The sequence below is a fragment of the Nomascus leucogenys genome, chromosome 22a (genome assembly GCF_006542625.1).
Source record: "Nomascus leucogenys isolate Asia chromosome 22a, Asia_NLE_v1, whole genome shotgun sequence".
Classification (NCBI taxonomy): Eukaryota; Metazoa; Chordata; class Mammalia; order Primates; family Hylobatidae; genus Nomascus; species Nomascus leucogenys.
This window is the reverse complement of record NC_044402.1, coordinates 82,310,201-82,331,661: the sequence shown is the minus strand read 5'-3', so window position 1 is coordinate 82,331,661 and position 21,461 is coordinate 82,310,201. Positions and strand designations below refer to the sequence as shown.

Sequence of the window (21,461 nt, the reverse complement as noted above, 5' to 3'; positions counted from 1 at the left end):
AATAAAATAGCTTAATTTTAACATGTAAAAATGGCTTTTGTGTTAATCAATCTCTTTACTTTCCAGTGCTATTCCTGAAAATTATTGAGGCTTTAAAATAAGACCATCTTGCTGTAGATGCTATAATTTAAGAAAATAATACGCCTACCACTTAAAAATCTTACTTGTTAAAGCATAATTTGGGTTTTCTACTTCCATCCGTTGCATCTGAGCACTCAAAAATACTTTAATATCTATCCCTTTGGCAAAGGATGATGAATTAAAAAATCTGGAAGGAATTTTAGAAGCAATATCTGGTTCATCACGTCCAAATCCAAGATTATAAAGAATTTCTTCAGGATCTTCCTCATAAAGTTCCAACAATTCTGAAACACTATAAAAAAAGGGGGCAAAAAAGGAAACATGAAAATATAAAATACATTGACAGTCCACACCACATTATAAATGAATACGTATTATTGATTTCCTGTGATAAAATCTTTTTTCTCAGCTTCTGCTCTGGAAACCATTATTTATTTTACCATGTTTACACATGTGTACTGAGGAATAAATAGCCCTTATAAAGGGTTCATTGTCTCAAGTTGCTAGAGTTGCAGAAAAGAGCTAACCCCAAAGAACACTGTCAGAGATTCCCTACGTGATTCCTCACCTTATTTTTTTTGTCATTTTAAGAGATTCCCTGTAAAGCAGCTAAAACAAGTAGACAGATGATGAAGAATAAGGAATAAATAGATTAAAGAAGAAATGAAAAGGAACTGAGGGAACTGAGGGACATTTTGTGAAACTTGAGCTTTTCTGCTATCCTTGTCCTAGGAGTGGCAATTGTCCTAGGAGGAACAATAAAGATAACAAGCTGATTTCAGAGAAGTGAGGGAGGAGCTTACTTTCAACTTCTCTCCAACCACTTCCACTCAGGAAGTAGGACGAGTAAGGTACGGAGAGTGTGGGTTACACAAAGGTAACTACTCTAATCCTATTGGGAATTAAATATTTAGTATCCCTTCTCTCTCATACCAGTGATAATCCAAGCTTTCTAAGACTCACTGAAGAAAACAGGAAAGTTAGAGATGGAACTTCAACAGAGAGACATTTCAATTTGTTTCAGAGAAAATGCTCAGATTCTAATATTATAATTTGGTTAAGTTTAAACTGGATTCCATAGGCACATGCACTGATGTATTTTAATATACTGTGTGTGCGGCCCGGGAAGAGGCAAGGGTATTTTTTTGTTTGTTTTTTTTGAGACAGCGTCTCACTCTGTCACCCAGGTTGAAATAGAGTGGCACAATTATAGCTCACTGCAGCCTCAACCTCCTGGGTACCATTTCAGCCTTCCAAGTGACTGTGACTACAGGTGGACCCCACCATACCCAGCTAATTTTTGCATTTTTTGTAAAGACAGGGTTTCGCCATTTCGCCATATTGCTCAGGCTGGTCTTGAATTCCTGAGCTCAAGTAATCCACCCACCTTGACGCTCCAAAGCACTGGGATTACCAGTGTCAGCCACTGTGACTGGCTATACTATATATTTGAAAGATCTTTGGTTTAATATGTTGAAAAAAGTATGCTTAAATATCAAGCTGTAACTTAGAAAAATTTATTCTGATTTTTGTGTCAGAGTTAACTCAAGTCCTTAACAATGAATTTTGGTTCTCTACAACTACAAGTTACTCCGCTATGCAGTTCCTCTTTCAGGCTGCTGAGAGGGCTCAAAATACTCATTTATGGATTCCAGCAGCAGTATAAGCCTATTTGTTGCTTTTTATTTAATCTCAAAGTAAAACAAAACAAAACAAAAAGCTCCTATCAGTTGTGCTGGTCCAGGAAACACCTTTTTGTGTTCTTTCTGATTTCATATGATCAAGGTCAAATCCAAGATTGAAAAAATGATAAGAGTAGGTCATCTATAACACAATGTAATTCCAACACGATTTCAGAATAAGTTACCTTGAAACTGTCCCACTACTTTTCCCAGATCCAGTGGAATTCATACTTCTCCCTTTCTGATGAAACTGTAATCTTCTCTCTTTGGCCAAGATATTATTGCTACAAACAAAATCAGATTATATAAAACTTTATAACTTTATTTTCATTAATGGTCTTCATTTTTTAAAAGAAATAGAACAAAACAGCTACATACCAGTTTTCAATTTGAGCATCACTTTCATGGAGGTGGTTGGCTACAGGTAAAAATAATAAATGTAGAGCACAATTGTTAGTAGGACTATAACTACTATGATACAATTATCAAGAAATCAAATTACCTACAATATTAGAATTAAATGCCTAATATATTAAACACTTATCTTTGTCCATTAAATCTGCATTATTAAAAGTGATACGCAGATAGATAAGAACAGGGCCAGGAGCTTTTGAAGGGTGTTTTTGTGTTTTGGCAACATTAACTACTCTCACTTGAGTTTAAAATAAAAAAACGTATAGGGAACCAGTTAAATTTCTTTAACAGGTTAGAAACAAGTAATGAGGAAGATATGTACCATATATATGGTACTAATTATTAAATTTAAAAGCTATTAATGAATAATATCTTAAGAGGAAAACATGATTTAACATTAAGTGTGGCAATAGTATGTGTCAATTTCTAATGTGGATTTTTTTTAAGGTTATAACTGATTTTTCACACATATAACTTGAAAACTTCTACTTATTTCAACATAAATTTTCTTTTAAAAATTGCCTTTCAACTTTATGATAGAACTTTAGCTTAAAGTTCTAAACAGATAAGTGTTAATGTTTAAAGTTAAATTTATTCATTTAACCTTTATAGACAAAGAATAAAATTAATTATAAACACATCTATTTCAGCACACATGAATTGCTTTTCATTTCTGATCTACAAAGTTATGACAATTTTGTGTTTCTTTGTACATCCAACAGAAAGGTGCCCAACTCACAGCGCTCAGTAATTATTTACTTAATGAATGGAAATAGCCTTGAAATAATTTTCAGTAAAACAACGTAATAGATTTACTCTTTCATGAGACTCCTTTTTAGGTTCTGGTTTCCAATAAAATCACTCAATATTATCAAACTACCAAGGCAAATATCAAAAGTGCAAAGTGCATTTTAATAACGGATTGACAACATGTTCAACTGTACTGACTGGGAAGCAGCAAGTTTAAGCTCTTTATAGAGCTTGAAAATATACAAACAGAAATAATAAGAACTAATATATTCGCATATTCCAGAGTTTTAAATGTTAGAAGGTTCTATATAAGTAACTTACCTTACCGATGCATTTAAAACAGGAAAAAATCAAGGACATTAAATTCAATGTATAAATTCACTATTCATCAACTTGTAAGCTTTGAAGATTTTTAAAAAATCCTTGTTTTTTTAAAAAAGCACACATTAATAACTGAGCTATACAGCTATGAATAATCTATTCAATTTGATCAATGAGCTATAAAATAGCTTTTAAAATACCAGTAAAATAATTAAAAATTCTTAATTTTTTGTACAAGAAAGCTTCATTATAAATCTACTGGAAAACATTACATAACTTGTAAAAACTGTTAAATAGCACAAAACACTTTTTAAAATCTAATGCTTTCTGGAATAAACACCAGCATGATTTCTAATAAAATTATATTAGCTCTGCTATTTTGTCTTTCCCCTTTAATATTCTAAAAATCAGGAAAATGGGGAAAAGACAGGAGACACTTAAATGCAAAGAGAAAGACAAGCTGCAGCTGTAAGTATGACATAAGTCTATTTTGCGCTAAAAATAAGCTTCAATTTCGTTTTCCCATGTATAAATATTTAAGCGTCCTTCCTTTTTCAGGACAATTCTTCCCTCAGTTATATTACCACGGTTTGTTACAAACTGTTCCTTTAAGCATTTAGTCCAAGAAAGACAGATGGACGCTTCACATGGTTTTTCAGAGTCATCCCTACATGTATCCTACAGACTATGACTAGATTATTAACAAAGAAAGGTAATGTGAAATGTGCCTGAGCCATTTTCAAGACCTTTAAATTTAGTTTGAGGATCATAAACCTGAAAGCATTCAGCTTTCTCATTTTTTTTTTAATTTGAAAACTACACAAAAATACAGTTCTTCCAAACAAATATACCTTCAGCTCCCAATGACAAATCATCTTCAAAACTTCCTCCATTTCTCACAAGCACACCTGAAAGACACATTTGAAAACTCATCCTGGTGTTCTGTTCCTCCCCACCCTCATATAAAATCACTGTTTTAGTTAAATTCACCCAGCAAAATATCTTATACAGTAAAATGTTTCAGACTTGAATGTACTCAGACATTATTCTGATTATATAACTTCAAGAAGCAGGTATAAGCTTTTACTTTAACATAAAGAAACCACTTTTCCAGCAACATAAAGTTCTCAGAAGCCAACCTATAGGCTGTTTTAAACTTATATTTTTGAAGATGTTCAGTTAGACTACATACCAAGAGTTTCACAGAAAACCAGATCCTGGAGCAAATATTTTTCTTATCCATCTCATATTAAGTCAGGAGCTGGATTTTCCTGACGCTGTAAATGTTTTTTTATATGCCTTGCCACTGCCTGCACATGCTTGTTGTACTTTGAACTTTAGAATTCTGTCTTGAACAGGTGGTAAAATTTAAGGTGTGGCAATTTCAGTAAATGTAAGCAAAGAAATGCTGCACGAAAGTTGACTCAACTTTTGTTCACTCAGTAAGTATTTTCCTTATATTTGCATATCATATATTCATATTTAATTAGTCTTTATAATATCTAACTGGACAATAAAGATGTAAGTTTCACATTGTGAAAAGGCTAGGCAATTTGCTTAAACTCCCTACTGTTTTACGGTTTATAACAAAGTTTCTCCATTTTGCTTCTGGCTCAGAATAGCATATATTATAAACATGACTATCACTTTCATAAGTCATATATACGCTTTTACCCAGAGGACGAAGTAGAACTGTCATAAAGAACAGATTTAGAAAAGCAATCTTCTCTTACCCTTGAGTGTACTACTGCTTTGTTCATCCAGTGAGGCTCCCAAAGGTGTACTGAAACCATATAAACGTATAAGCCTTAGTCTTGGGAAAGGCTATTTGGAAAGTTGTCATTACACAGCCTTACTTAAAGAGTTATAGCTCAATAAGCTTCTAATCACAGTTAAACTCTCCTCCAAAAACACAAAAGGAATGCAAGTAGATTACATAAGTAATATTCACTAACTAAGCAAATACCTGTCATCAAGTCAGTTCAGCAGGAATGATTTAATCACGTCTGATGTGCCAACAATTAGGGGCAAAAATGGCAATGACAAATGATGTGAATTGGCATTTTTCTTTGCAAAAAAGAGAGAATGACTGACAATAAGCATTAAGAAAATGTCTGTTCTTCTCAACCCCTTCCATCAAAAAAGAAAACAGAATTAGAAGAAAACAAATCTTCAGTCATAGGTAACTTAACCTTAATAAAATTAAAAAGTGAAGAGTAGTTGGAAATGAGGCCCAGCAGTTTCCTTAACCCCATCTGTCAATCTAGCAATAGCATTTCAGAGCATCACCTAGTGCCTCCCCCTTGCCCCAACAACTATCTTTTTCTTTATATAAATGTAGAAGCTTGAGATTCGCTTTCTGTTTTGAAGCTAAAAAATACATATATTCTTCATTTAACTTTGAAAATTACTAAAAAGTTGACTTGAGAATCAACATTAAGATTAGCCATTGCTAAAATTTTTTCATTCTTGTAGTTCAAATATAGATGAGAGAAATATCTTTTTTTCAAATACAAAAATAAACGCTTTCAATTCTCTGAAACCAAGTTATAGTAAGAAACACATTGTTTTATATTGGAGGGTCTGTTTTGTGATACAAACCTTTCTTCAGTAACAATTTATACCTGTTAAAAATTCAAATGAGACATGGGATCAATCATGAAAATATCAGTTTCAAGGAAATGTTACTGAAATGCCAATTAAAGGTTAAAACTTTCTACAAGTATACTAACAATGGCAGCTCTTTAAAACTTAGTGCTTTTGAAACGTAAAAGAATCACAAGCAATTACCATAAATATATTAATAAAAGCTTTAATCTATTTTTTGCATATATTTTAATAAAATTCTAATGTATGTCTTTAAAAAGTCATCCTTCCCTGATGGCTACTTTCTTGGATGTAAACATTGTATTACTCTGTCCACAGATGTCTCTACTGGTCTATGCACTAACAGAAAATGGTAGATAAGCAGAATAACAGGAATCCTCCTTCGAAAACAAATATCTTACTTTTATAGTTGCTCCCTTCCAAATTCTATCAAAATCTCTATCATTTCTTAAATGTTAATTCAAGCAGTTTTTACTTAGTCACCCCACAAATGGTTATCAAAATAAAGACTCCCTTTAAGGAAAGAAAACACGGTATCTTTATTCAGGATATGGACGGCACTAAGAAACAAAGACTATTTGAGAACTTAGCAAGTGGGTAAAATGCTGTCTTCAGGTCATTTGTACATAATAAACAAAATACACAGATGCCCAACTCTGAGAAGGAACTTGAGTTGTTATTTAAAACAAAAATACAGATGCAACATATCCTAAGTCGAATCTGTGATAATATAGCCAAAATTAAAAGACTACTTGTTCTAGGTTTCCTGGATACAAATGAATGCCACTCTTGTGTAGAATAGGTGCAACCGTAGGAACGAGAAGGAAATCCATGAGAGAAGGAGCAGCAGACTACAGAATCTGCCTACATAAATCAGTATTGGCAACAAAACTACTGGAATTGTCAGGGATTGACTGTGCCCTGGTGAATGTCAACATCTGCCTACTGCATTTGTCTCAAAAAAGATGCACTTATTTACTGTCTAATTGATAGGATCTCTTACACAATCTTAAATCCTATATGTCATTAAACTATAGTGTGATTTTTCTCTTGTTCTTAATTTTTAAAATTCTTTTGAATAGGCACTTGAATTTAAACAACAAAACATTATAAATGTATTTGTAATGCTAAGCCTATTTTAAGAAACCTAAAGTAAGCCAATACTGTACTTAGGACTGTATTTAAATAAAGAGTCAGATTGGAGGCTTTAAAAGACTTAAGTAAAAGTAACAAAACAACTTCTCAGACACATTTCTAAGAGGAAACCTGAAAGATACTAGTTTCATCAGATCTCACCCAAAAGGTCCTGAACATGTATATTCAAAATTTCAAGCTTTTAAATTATAGACTATTTTACTACTTAACAATTAAATGAACCAGTAGCACATTAATACAATTTCTTGATCCATACTTTGAGTGAAGTATCTAATATCTAAGGCTTATCTGAAAACCGGGAGATTGATTTACAGCTAGATTGAAAATCTGGGGTCCAAGGACTTCAAGCAGTATATTTGCCTCTGTGCATCTTTAAAGAGAAGTTATTCCATATATGTCATCATATTTCAGAAGGGTCTATGACACTTCCAATAAAGGGTACGAGTTCTGTAATAAAGAGTGTTCAATAAGGTTCCAGTCGATTCATCAAAACAGGGCATTAATATCATGGTAGCCAATATTTTGTCTGTCTTTAGAGGAGGCAAACTGGCATATGAATCACTTTCCACAACAAAACAAAACAAACTACCCTAACTCTAATATTTGAACAAACTATTAAGAAAGCCTAAATTGAGAAGGCAAAAATATGCTGGAAAGCAAACACCAACAAAAGTTTAAAGGCTACATTCTTGATTTTACAACTAGCAAATAAAGTGGAAAAAATAAGAAACAAGTACATTTTGCTGTAGTCAGATTTACTTGCAACATGATTCATCTCCTCTGTATTTTATCAAACATTTTTGTACCAGTTGCCAAAGCATGTAATTAAACAGATTTATGCAGTCTGAATGCTTTTAAAAGTTCTATTCCCTGAGAATTCCAGTGCCATCTGACAATTCCATGTTCAAGAAGTAAACTATAAGTACAAAGTTAGCTAGTTTCAATAGCTCCCCAAACAGAAATAAAATTAAAGCCCATTTAGTGTAGTTAGGTAAATTAAACTCGTCTAAAACACATTTGAAAGGAAAATGATTCCGTGCCAGTTGTACAGATGCCAAAACTAAAGCAAAATAAAATATCCTGTGAGATGTGAGAATTCTTTCAATAAAAACAGAACAAACATAATATGGCATGATTATCTGTTTTGGATTTCTGATCTCTGATGCTAACAAGATGCGTGAGCAGCTCAAGTCCTAACTGTAAAGTCAACACGGTCACCAAATAATCAGCGGTCACAGCACTTCCATTTCTAATCGCTTAGAGGAGGAAGCTATCCGCCGGCTCACTTTCCGGTTTGTAGCTTACAACGGTCGCGGGACCCACAGGGACGCGGCCCGAGTGGCTCTGCTCCGGCGTCCCGTCCGCACGGATCTCCCCCGGGACGCGGGCGGGCCAGGGAGCACTCACCGGCAGTCCTTGAGCCATATCGCGATCTTCTCGTTGGGCACGTTTCCTGGGGGGTAGAGGGAGCGGACAGCACGTTACCACCCAGGAGCACTACGACGGCGGGGTCACCCTGGACCCTCCCAAGTAGGAAAATCTACCACGGCAAATGCAGCCTAAGCGACACGTCTCAGCGTCCCTTGGCAGGGAAATCCGACGGCACCCAGTTGTCTGTGTTGACGCTGGGTGCGCCTCGTCCAGCGCGCGCGTTTGAAGGTCGGAAGTGTCCCCTCTCCCCCCGGCCTACCGTGCCCGAGGCTCTCCCAGAACTCGCGGCAGGCGCTCAGGGCGCACGAGACTCTCCCCAGCCCGCCAGCCTCCCCACGGAGCCCGGCCGGGCGCACCGACCTCTTCCCCCCGCTGCCGGCAGCTGCGCGCCGGGGAGATCCTCCTCCTCGTCCTCCTCCTCGTCCTGCGTCGTCGCTTCTGTGGACAGATCCTCCGTCTCCGACGCTTGCCAGGAGCTGCGGCACTTGGCCCAGGCCTTCCTCCTGCGACTCGCCACTTGCCACTCCAGTTCCTCCTCCGCCTCCGCCGACGACGATAGGGGCCGGTCCATGGCCGCACGGGGGGCTCCGCTACCCCAGCCGGACCCTGCGCGAGACACGGAGGCGGCGGGGACCCCCGCCCTTGCTGTCAGCGCCCGGCCGGGCAGGGGGCCCCGGGGAGCTGAAGCTGGCGCGGGAGGAGGAGGAGGAGGAGGAGGGGACAGGGAGGGAAGGAGGGAGGGAAGGAAGGGGAGGGAAGGGGCGGAGGGCCGGCGCTTCACATGAAGGCGGCCGGGCGCGGCGCGGGAGCGCTAGTGGCCCGAGGGAGCGCGGCTGGGAGCCGAGCGCCCGCCCGCCCGGCCCCTGCTCCCCACCCCCCGCCTGACGCGCTCCGGGCAGGCCGGCCGCTGCGCGACTGCGCGCCTTCCCTCGGCGGCGGCCCACACCCCCTTCCGGCCGGGGGCGCGCGGGGCGCGGTAGGGCGGGGCGCGCCCGGCACGGCGCGGAGCAGGCCAGCCCCCCACTGCTGCCCGCGGAATGGGCGAGATTAGTTTGTTAATAATCTCTCCTCCTCTCCTCCTCCTCCTCCCTCACCCAAAAATAGAATGAAAGTGGGGAGGCCAAGTCTCACAAAATGCCCCCCGCGAGAAAACAAGTGTCTGCTTGGGCACACTGAAACGTACACTTGAAAGAGTCGCCTGAATGTAGACTCTTTAGTGTCCAAGAAATTGGGGTAAGGACGGAAAGAGGTGCTTGATTGGTGTTGCCAAAATGTCAAAACTGCAAAAGACTAAGCTTCCTGGAGTGCTACTTTCATACTTACAGTTATTTATCGTGTTTATGTTATGAATGAAAATGAATTGTGAAAGGATATTTAATCTGGAAATTTCACATTGAAGTTGGACTTCGGTGAGGGATAATAGAGGAAACAATAATTGGGACAATGTAGGGATAGTTGCTTGGATTTTGGTGAGACAGCATGCTACAAGAAACAAATGATGTCAGGGTTCAAAACTTTTTAAAGTCAGCTTCGGCATGCCGTTTTGTTATGTTTAAATTCTCATTAGCAAAAAGACTCAAATTCTATCCAAAACCAGACACAATGTGACAGACCTATCAAGCAGCATTGTTCCCCTAAATGTTACATCTAAACTATACAAGTAAGTAAGGCTTCCAATATTTTATTGTACTTGGCTATGCTCTGAAGAACAAGTTAGAACACTTTTAAAAATCTTAACCTGATTGAAAAGAATATTTTGCATAGACAAAATATTTTAAGGAAGGAATTATTTTTCATTTGAAATTAAAATCAAGAGCATAGTAAAATTCCTAATGGAAGCATTCGAATTACAAGGTAATTAAGTGCATTGTTTGATAGCTACAGGAAACCATAACTTTTGGAGAATTTGGAATGAAGAATGCTCTGGAGATGAAATAGTGCCTAGTTTTTGTCCAGGCATTTACACATAAGTCATAGACTACTAAAATAGCACACTGATTTTCCTGCCTTCATTCTTTCCTATCTCCTTTCTAGCGCATTGCTCTAGATTTACAATTCCAGGACATCTTCTAATGGTTTACTAATATCCCCAAGATCAAATCCAAAATCCAGACTAGCTTTCCAGAACCATCATAATATTCTTCTGAGTCTCATATATGTACTGCCAAATGTCAGGGGAGTTAGAACAGTGATATTAACATCTCTATGGCTTGAAATTTCACTACTAGAAAATCTTTTCTTTGAACCTATAAGAATTTCTCAGCCTTCAAAGGTCTTGTAGTAGGATGCAGCTAACGGTTTAATGGCTCTCCAAAATAGGCCAGAGTCTCGCTGCCTGTGTGGAAGATGAAAAAGAGAATGAATAAAGAAGGTACCTAAGAAGAGGCATTGAAAGGGCTGGTCAAATGCCACAAAATATGCTGCCTTCAAAGTATTATCCAGGGTTCTTACGGACCCACCCTGTTCCTCTGCTGCTCCCAACTTCAATTCTATCATATCTAAGTGCTGTTGCCTACTCTGTCTTTGCTTCTTAATTCATTCCTGTTCCTTCTATCCACTACCTTCATGACTTTCAAAATCTAGCTAAGCCAGAACTTTTTGACTCCACCATTCCACCACTCCTGATCACACCCCTCCCACAGGGATCTGATATACAACAGCATGTCTACGTCATTTATTTGGGGACTGGATTGTACAGTAAATAATATGACTGGCCCTGGAAGGTATGTTTGGCTTACTAGCCAGATTGTAAATTGTGAGAGATGATAGAACATTCTTCAGTATTCTTGCACCCCTTACACTTTTAAATGCTGATCCCACAAGGGATAATGGGTCTCCTTGAGGTAGTTTCAAATTAGCAAAAAGAATTTGAGTCTTTTTGCTAATGAGAATTTAAACATAACAAAACAGAATGCTGAAGCTGGCTTTAAAAAGTTTTGAACCCTGACATCTCTTTGTGTTCTTCAAAGAGACACCTAAATTGATTATTTTAAAATTTGCTTCATGTTATTTCTATAATGCTTATATTTTATTTAGGTTTGCAGTTGTTTAAATACACTTTCAGATGAAAACAACAAAGAATTCTTACGAAAGGCAATAATTAACCATAGTTTAAAAAAATCAAACAACCAGAGTCAAGTAATAAGGGGGAAAAAATACCAGCAGGTAACAAAGTAGAGTATATACATTATTCAGTTTCCAGTAGCACAAATGTGTGTTTTCTTCTACATGGCATTTTTTAATGAAATATGTTGAGGGTATAGAAGTAATAGAGAAGGAAATCCTTGAAGTAGTATGCTATTGCCTTGAAAAGTAAGGTTTTTTCATTGTATTCTCAACTTTTATAGATGTTTTAAAATGCCCAAGATATTTCATTTATTCGATAATGAATACTACACATGAAGAAAGTCTGCATGTTTGCTTCTTCAAGGATTTTTTTTCCCAAACAAGTACTATGTTGTACACCAACTGCAAATATACATTGCAAAGCTCTACATAAAGAGTATTGTCTGGGCCAGGCATGGTGGCTCACACCTGTAATCCCAGCACTTTGGGAGGCTGAGGTGGGGCAGATCACCTGAGGTCGGGAGTTTGAGACCAGCCTGACCAACATGGAGAAACCCTGTCTCTACTAAAAATACAAAATTAGCCATGCATGGTGGCGAATGCCTGTAATTCCAGGGACTCGGGAGGCTAAGGCAGGAGAATAGCTTGAACCCAGGGGGTGGAGGTTGAGGTGAGCTGAGATTGTGCCATTGCACTCCATCCTGGGCAAAAAGAGTGAAACTCTGTCTCAAAAAAAAAAAAAAAAAGTATTGTCTGAATCAGTGATGCTTGCAAGGTGGAAAAAGAAAGAAATATGTATTAAATGTGGATAATTCCATCCAGCATGACATAGTGGAAGCAACGTGGTCTTTGGTGTTAGACTGAAGTTTGAAATGTTTTCCTCTTTTTCTAGCTGTATGGTATAAGGCAAGACAGCTAATATCCCTAGGCCATGACTTTTCTCATCTTTGAAATAGCAATCATAACCACCTTCCCAAATTGATGTGAATCTCACATGATGTAGGTGCTCAGTATAGCTATTAGAATGATTATATTGCAGAAAGCAAAAATAAATCAATTTCATATGGGGGAATAATTCTCATATTAGCAAATGGCATCTATCATCATGCTTATGCAGCTGTATTTTAAAATTGGCATAAGTTCAGGCAAGGATAGAAAACATATACTTTGGTTAAATCAGGCAGTTTTATATGGGAAAGCATAAATCATAAGGGAAACATTGTTCTTGGTTTAATTAGATATTTAAAATTACAAAAGATTTACTATTGGGTAGGCTAAGCCATTTTGGTTCTAGTTATGGTATTGTTTCTTTAATAATATTTATATACTCAAAAATTGTATTTTGTGCATCAAAATCTTAATTATTTAGAATCTGATTAGAGAGTGGTAGAGTTGCAGTTATTTCTTCAAATTCTCGTCTTTCGTTAAGACAAAAGGGGGCTCAGAGGTATAAGGTTAAGTAGAGTATCAGGTTAAATGAACAAAGTAGCATTTTATATTTTGATAGTCTTGCCTGGAGAAAAAAAAGTTCTATATAAAATAAGAATGGAAAACACTGCATATTATACCCCTTCCTCTTCCTCCACCCCAGTCCAGTCACAATGAATGTTAAAGACTTGAGACGTCTTCAAAACTTGTTTTTTAAAACTATTTTTTTTTTTTTTTTTTTGTGACGGAGTCTCGCTCTGTCACCCGCCCAGGCTGGAGTGCAGTGGCGCGATCTCGGCTCACTGCAAGCTCTGCCTCCCGGGTTCACGGCATTCTCCTGCCTCAGCCTCTCCGAGTAGCTGGGACTACAGGCGCCCGCCACCACGCCCGGCTAATTTTTTGTATTTTTAGTAGAAACGGGGTTTCACCGTGGTCTCGATCTCCTGACCTCGTGATCCGCCCGCCTCGGCCTCCCAAAGTGCTGGGATTACAAGCGTGAGCCACCGCGCCCGGCCAAAACTGTTTAGTTTTTTAAACCCAATAGTTCTAAAATGTATTTCAACAGTAAATCTTTTTGGCCCCTCAATGTATCCATTAACATTTCCAGGGATACCAGTGAAATAATTTGCAATAGCATAAAAGAGAATCAAAGAAAAAATATTAATAAATAAGAGTAAACACTTCAAAAATTTTCAGAGATTTATTTACAAATCATGTAATTGAACTATGAGGAATGCTGGTTAGTCTGACTTAGATTGGGTTATTGATATATTCCTCTATTATTGAAACCATTATTAATTATTAAAGTATTTCTGATTTTAGTATTTCTGGTTATTGTATATATGCTAAAGCAATAAAATTACATGTTTAAAGCCTATAAACCTTTGATCTTAGAGTTCCTCCACATTAGCAAAAATTCAAGGATTTTTAGATTAGTTTCTTTTCCTCATAAGGAAGCATTAATATGTAGAATAGTCCGTTATTTTGATTTCTCTTGTTTTCCCAAGTACAGATAAGGAGAAGCAGGTGTTAATACCACTAGAATTTTGCCTTGCAAGTTATTTATACAATCTGGGTAAATTATCAGTTTATATACTTTCTGATTTTGTGCATGTTAAAAGCTTGTCAGTTTTATCACTCATTCTCAGATCACAATTTATTCATTTTGCCACGTAATGCTAAATTTACTCTTTTCTCAGTGAAACCTTGTGGCCAGTTTGTTTTCCTTTCAGTGGCTCAATTCTCTGGTGTTTCTGAGCAACAGGTAAGAATGGCTCATCTATTCTTAATCAACAATGAAGTGAAGCAAGATCATGTAACAGAATAGACTATTTGTTCTGTTTCACGAATTCATAAAACAACTCAAAGGAGGTTTTGAAATCCTTTTTACTGAACATAGTTACCCATGAATCACAGACATTTTGGGTTTCTATCTATGAAGGCTGATTCTCAAGTTTGGATCAATCCTTTTACTTTTTCTTCTCAGCCCTGCCCTAAAATGTTGCTTTTAAAGGTCTCTGACATTTTGAATCATAAAAGCTTTTAAAAAGGTATATCTGTCCATATGAAATGCACAGTCTATACCCATGCCAGATGATATTAAGAATTTTTCTGCAACACACAACCAAACAGGAGGATGTCATTATTCCCAGTGTTAGCACTGTCCTATTATATAGTTAATTTCCTTTCCATATTTAAGATTATATTCTAGCTCTTTTGTTTATGTATATGATTACTTTCTCTTTGGAGCCATTTAGAACTTTAAAAAAATTACGGCTCACTATGCATATATTTGAAATTATATATTTTCATGTAAATTTCTCTTTCTGTATTTTATGAAGACCAGGAAAAGGAAGGTTCGTGACTAGATGAACCATACATCTATCTAACACTGCTGTATCTTGAAGAGCTTTAAATGGTACACACCTTATAACGGTTCTTTAGCATACACACACACAAGTCTTTGAAAAAAAAATAATAATCGTGGTATGTGCCTGAACCTGAATAAATATAAACTGCACTGGCCTCTCCCAGCACATTTCCCTTCTCTAATCTCCCTTCTGCAGCTCCTTTATGCCCATCTCAGAACAAATACAATCTGCATTCAGAACAGGACCGTTTACAAGTTGAATGGAGTTATTTTGGGTGAGTCATTGAAAACACAGTCCAGAAACCTTTCCTCACTCACCAGAAATGCATTTTAAAAATAAAGCCAAAGTGAACAAGGCTTGGCAAGTTTGAGGGTGGACAAAATGGGGAGAGAAAAGGTCTTCTGCCACACTCAGGATTCTGGTAAACCAGTTTTGGCTATTTCTTTACATTCAACTCCACCAAATCCCATCACCAACTAAAAAGTACTAGGTTGAGCAGGTAGGACTTCAAAACAAAGACACTTCATTTTAGACTGTGATGATGAGCACATACACAAGAGCTTAGCAACAGTTTAAGTCCCCCTTTTTGTCTCTAATTCAGAAGCTATAAAACATATACATTTAATAACCCAATTCTTTTGATTAAATGTGTATTTGACAAATAGTGACTATAGGCAGTTAGCAAATGTTACATAAATGCAATATGCAATCCTCTCAAATTGCTTTTAAAACAAGTCTCATGAGAGTTAACCAAATAATAAAACATTAAAGGAGATAGAGCTATGGAGATTGAAAATAATAAGCGACTTTTTAAGAAACTTTAAAAATTGAATTATTATAATTAAAACAAGTCTATACCATGGCTTATTGAATTTTAGATATTGAACATGCAAATATTACAGATTTATATATCAACGTAGATTCTTATGTGTCTGTGGAACATATGACGTATCCTGTATCCTGCGGATAACTTTCTAGCAGAAATATAGTGATTACTTTTCTACAACCTGCTACAGATCAGTTGAGGCTCACATCTCATGAATAGAAAGAAACCTGGAATCATTAAGAAGAAATTCTTAAACACATAATGGTAACATAGAACACTTGCTATAAAATTTGAGAGTCCTCAAATAATCTTTAGCATAAGTTGACCCAGCAGATTATTGTGAGCCAATTATCAGGTGCTGTAGCGGGTCCTACACTTAGTAGGGTTGCCTGTTTACAAATGGTCCATCCCCAAGTTGTGGGAAGAAGCCAGTTACTACTGATTTAATTATGCAAGTAATCTTGAACTCCCTTGCAAATGATCAGTTTCCACAAGGCAGGCTGACAATTGTTGGTAAAGGGAATGAAAACTGTTTAAAAGTTAATGTGACTATGGAAGTACAGGGTCATGATAAACATGCAGGTATTTCCTGCTATAATTAACAGCAAAGCAAGTACTCTGGTTTCCTACATTTTGGGGACTGTTTTCCTTCCCTTTTATGGTTAAGTGTTTTAAAATTATAAAGTAACAACTTATACAGCCTTCAAAAATTCTCTCACCAATCTAGGAATGACTTTATCTCATTTATTTCTATTTAAATTTAATCTACATATAATCAAAAACTAAGGAGACTTAATATTTATTGATAGGAACTCAAAATTAAGAGCTTCTCCATAATCATCTTTCAAAACAAACTGAAAAGTGAGGCAAATTTTCATCAAAATTTCTTTGGGGCAAGAAAGTTTATTACAGCTGTTAGGTAGCATATTTGGCTTGGATTACATTAGTATTAAAGAACTAAAGCTGTGTTTATTAATAGACTGTTATTAAATAAAAGAACCACAGGGTAAAGGTCAGCACACAGGTTGTTTTGCTTAATTGTTAAAGATCCCCCGAGCCCATGTCTTTCCAATTATTTTTAAACAAGTCAGCCCAAGTTGGCACCTTAAAATCCTTTAAGTACTGTAATTATGATAGTACTGATAATCAGTTTGGAGAAGTACTACTAGAAGAGCAGTTATTTCAGTGGAGCCAAGGAAATGACAGTGTTAAAAATTGATGCTTTTGGCTGAGCACTTCTGTTGTGTCAGACACAGTATTTTGGGCTGGATTTACACTGTCTTATTTAATACAAAAACTATAAGTGTTTGTATTATTCTCACTTTATAGATAGGGAAACTGAGCCTCTGAAACGTTAATACTTGCCCCAGGCTACATACTAGAAAGTGACAGAGAAGAACCAGTACTTACTCTACTCCTAAAGCCCATGCTCTTACCTACCATATGCAATGGTCTCATAGTATTTCAGCCCCACTGTTAGAGAAACATTAGCAGTCACTTAGTCTCATCATACTGAAAGGATTCTTCACTTACAGCTGATGGGCAGAGGGTCAGTGTGACCCTTAAGTGAATGGAATCCTGGGGAGGGAATTGCCTCCTACAACTCCATTTTACAGGGAAAGAAAACTGAGCTTGAAACTTTAAGTAGCCTGCCTGAGGTCAGCCAACTAGTTAGTGAGATAATTAGGAGCAAGAATCTGTATCATCAGCTCAGTGTGCTTCCCAGTCCACCACACAATACTTTCATCAGGAAGGTATGGGCAGCAATTAGGGTCATATGCCACATAACAACGTTTTGGTCAGTGATGGACCACATATATAATGGTGGTCCCTAAGATTATAATACTGAAGTTTCACTGTACCTTTTCAATGTTTACATATACAGATACTTGCTTCTGTGTTACTATTGCCTACAATATTCAGTAGAGTAACATACTGTACAGGTTTGTAGCCTCAGAGCAATAGACTGTATCATCTAGGTATGTATAAGAACCCCCTATGATTTTCACACAAAGACAAAATCGCCTAAGGTTGCGTCTTCAGAATATATCCTAGTCACTAAGTGATGCATGACTGTATAAGAACGTTAACACTTTAACGTTAACATATTAGTGTATATCATAAACATTTCTCATATACATACTTTAAAGAAACCTGATATGAGTGAAGACATTGCAGATAAAGTCAATACATTTTAAAAGCATTAATCAACAAATAAATGATATTATAAACCAAAATCATTTATACTGAGAATATGAAGCAGATATTCTCAGAATATTTGCAACAATCACTCAAAAGGTTTTTTAGGAGACTTAGGAATATCTGTTGGTTTGTGATCAGGGAAGTTCTGGTTAAACGCAGGCAGGACATGTCTCTACTGTCTCCTTGACAATTTAAAAGAAATTAGGAACCTAGTATACACATTCTCACATGGGTCCAAATCTAGCTTATGAACTGATGGGATACCATCATGCACATAGTTCTGCTCACTGGATATATGTCATTTATATTTTTCGTTTTTCAGTCATTCATTCAACAAATGTTTATTGAATATGCCAGCTAATGTAAAGCCTCTGTGTTACCATAATGACCAAAACAGGCTTGTCCTGCCATTCCATCCTATAATGGAAGACCTTCTGGGTGATCATCTCATCCCTCCTCCTCTTCTTCCTCCTCCTCTTCATTCCTTCTTCTTTTTTCTTTCCTGTTACTTTCTTATTTTGCTTTTCCTCTTCCTAATATGGCACAGCTAGTTCGTGCTTTTGTATTACCATAAATTATGCTCCAATCTTTACTGTGTGCCTCATAGATTAGAAGGAAAAAACTGTGAGTAAAAATATTCATTCAAGTCTTATTTATGTAGGAAAATCAAAATAATAAATAATAAGAGAAGGTGTAGTTACATTATGATATAGCTGCTCTATAAAATATTTTACAGCCATTATGAAATAAATTTTACAGACAATCTAGCAGTATAGTATGATATGTCAACTTTTCAATATCATTTGAAAGATTCCATCCTACTGTACTCTTTCCAGGCCTCTGACTACGCTAATTCAGTCACATGGGATGGCCTTTGGCGCAGCTATGACCAGAGTTTAAACCAGAGGAAACATCATTTTCTGCTAGACCTCACATAGCCATTTTAAAGATGGTAGGGGTGAGGAATGGCATGGTGTAGCTGTGGTTAAGGGAGGAGTGAACTAACTCTGATGTAGCCCATTATGCTGGTGCCCATATTGGAGATGTGGGTAAAATTTACCACAGATTTTCCACACAGTAATATGCAATACCACAAGCCTTTATTCACAAGTTGGTTATTTGATAAATCTTCCACTTCATATAGAGATATCGCATTTAATAGTCAAGTAGTCATCCTATTCCCCTCTGGGAATCTCTAGAAAGGACTACACTAGACCTGCACCATTCCTGTCAGATGATTATATCTGCCTTGAGATATGTACAATGTTGTTTAAATATCTTGAAAATGTCACCATGTAGCTAAAGTTACATGCATTTCAGCAGAGAAAATGAATGTGTAAGATAAATCATATCTGGGTTGTAGTCAGAAGGATTTTCTTTTCATATGAACAAGGTATCTGAACAGCCCTAAAAACATAAAGCCAAATATTTTTTAAACTGCTTTTATCTTAACAAATCTTCTCAAAGGCTCAGAAAATGGAAAAATAAAGATTTTAATATTCAGGTTTCTTACCAGCATGCATTGTTAACATTCCTCAGTGAAATTGATACTTCAGGTCCAAAATTTATAGTTCTATCTAGCCACATTTCTGGAGAAGACTCAAGACTGGGGACAGAACCTCTATGAACCTGAGTATGTTATTCAACTTATGTTTTAGTCCTCTTAGGAGAACATCCTATTCTCCACAAGAGACAAAAGCCCAAGACTGTAACATCTCTGTCCAGCTACATTCTCAGAAGACTTCCTCAAAGGGAACCATGTTCATAATCAGAAAGTGAGGATTTCTGCTTCTCAACCTAAACTTTGGTCTTCCAAGGAAGCATCAACTGCCAGATATAAAACCTGGAGTTTTAAGATTTCATGTAGGAAATATTAAAACCATTTCAAACTGTATCGTAAAGAAAAACAATATTCAGAAAGTTTTTCTAAAGGATAACAGTTCAGCTACTACTGTAACTTTAAGAGATGAATGCCTTAATAATATCAAATGTTTTTCCAAAAGATGGCTTTTTCAAAAATCATTCTGTGATTTGTGCAATGGCACTTACCTGTTCTGATTATCAACATGAGCAAAGACATGAAATAAGAATGTACTATCTCTACGAAGGAATCTACCTACCTGAACGTTGATGGTATGTCACCCTGTATTCTCTTTAGAAGGATCTCAAGAGAAATTTCTTTTGACAATATTTGTTCCAAGAATGATTGAAATTACCAGAACATTTTTTTGCATCACATGGATACTGGGAATTGGATAACAGACAAATTTCTGTTTTCACATTGACTGCTGGAGAAATTGAGAACCAAATGTGGAGCTCACCTGTGGGAGATGAGTAGGTTATCATGGTATACATCTTAAACCTTATTCATAGATCTTTTTTGTTCCCATCCCTATTTTATTCTTTCTTCTTCCGTTTTCTCCTTTTCTCAAAATAATATTTTCTTACTTTTGATGTTCCTTTTTTGCAACATGACAAGGAATAGCCAAATAAAATATATGAGAAAATTATGCAAAATTTTAAATTTACTATACAAATGTGTACATCCATAGAGGAATATTAAGAGAGAAATGAACAAATATGTTCTGTTAAAGTGGCAACATTATGGCTGGCTTTTTTTTTCCAAACTTTTTGAAATTGTATTTGCAATTTAGGGACAAAAAATTATTTGAATTTTGAAAGCTCTAGTTACTTATTCCAAAAGCAGGAAGAATGTGCAGAAGTATGTCCATAACCCCATGCAATGTTTGATTATACCAAGACAAATGGGGAACTGTCATAAATTGTGTGAAAAATCCGTAGTAAATTTTACCCATATCTGCACTGTGGGCACCAGTATAATATGCCACACCAGAGTTAGTGCACTTTTCTCTTTACCACAGCCACACCTTGCCACGCCTCTCCCCTACCACCTTTAAAATGGCTACGTGAGGTCTAGCAGAAAGTGATGTTTCCTCTGGTCATAGCTGCTGCAAAGGCTGTCATCACATGTGATTGAACTAGTGTAGTTAGGGGCCTGGAAAGAATACAGTAGAAATGAAGTGAATCAAATAATATTGGAAACATGACATATCATACGATATTGCTAGAATGCACAGAAGTATGAGCATAACTCCATGCAATGTTTGATTATACTAAGACAAGTGGGGAACTGTCATAAATTGAAGTCGGAATGGTAGGTGAGAATCAGTTTCTAAGGTCTTAGTGTACTATATTCTAAGGGACTGTCTTATTGCCAGTAGGAAGTAGAAAGCAGCCTTCAGTTTGTAATGAAAGTGTTAAAACTAGCAACCGAATAACTGAAGGAGTAGGACATGGGAAGTCCTCAGACAAGAGAACTAGTTAGGAAGCTTATTAGTAGGGGAAGGAGATAGGTTGATAAAGACTCAGTGGAGACAGAAGTTACAGTCAGATTTGACAGATTAGAAATGGGTGAGGAAGAACTAGAATGACCCCTAAGATTTGTTTTCTACTTTAGATCAATGGGTAGGTATTCGTGTCATTCTACATGATAGACAATTTACAAGGATTGAGTATTTGGGGTTAATTTGGTTGAGAGTAAGGAGAATAAGATGGAAGAAGGGAAATTAGTACATCACTGGACATACTAGATGTGATGTGCTTATA

The 21,461-nt window shown here is 36.8% G+C and overlaps 1 protein-coding gene across 5 annotated transcripts in view; it reads right to left on the bottom strand.

Annotated features, from left to right (window-relative positions):
• ITPRID2 (ITPR interacting domain containing 2) overlaps positions 1 to 9,366 on the bottom strand; it is a 38,801-nt gene extending 29,435 nt beyond the window's left edge. For 4 of the 5 annotated variants that reach the window (XM_012501394.2, XM_012501401.2, XM_030802756.1 and 1 more), the window contains exons 1-7: positions 8,802 to 9,366; positions 8,418 to 8,463; positions 4,982 to 5,031; positions 4,100 to 4,156; positions 2,142 to 2,181; positions 1,949 to 2,047; positions 165 to 373 (exon numbers count right to left, since the gene is read on the bottom strand). In XM_012501394.2, coding sequence (XP_012356848.2) covers positions 165 to 373; positions 1,949 to 2,047; positions 2,142 to 2,181; positions 4,100 to 4,156; positions 4,982 to 5,031; positions 8,418 to 8,463; positions 8,802 to 9,012 — 712 coding nt within the window. In that variant the 5' untranslated portion in view covers positions 9,013 to 9,366. The remainder of the gene's footprint in view (positions 1 to 164; positions 374 to 1,948; positions 2,048 to 2,141; positions 2,182 to 4,099; positions 4,157 to 4,981; positions 5,032 to 8,417; positions 8,464 to 8,801) is intronic. The other variant, XM_012501411.2, reaches the window with a different exon arrangement.
• Between the last annotated feature and the right edge of the window lie 12,095 nt (positions 9,367 to 21,461).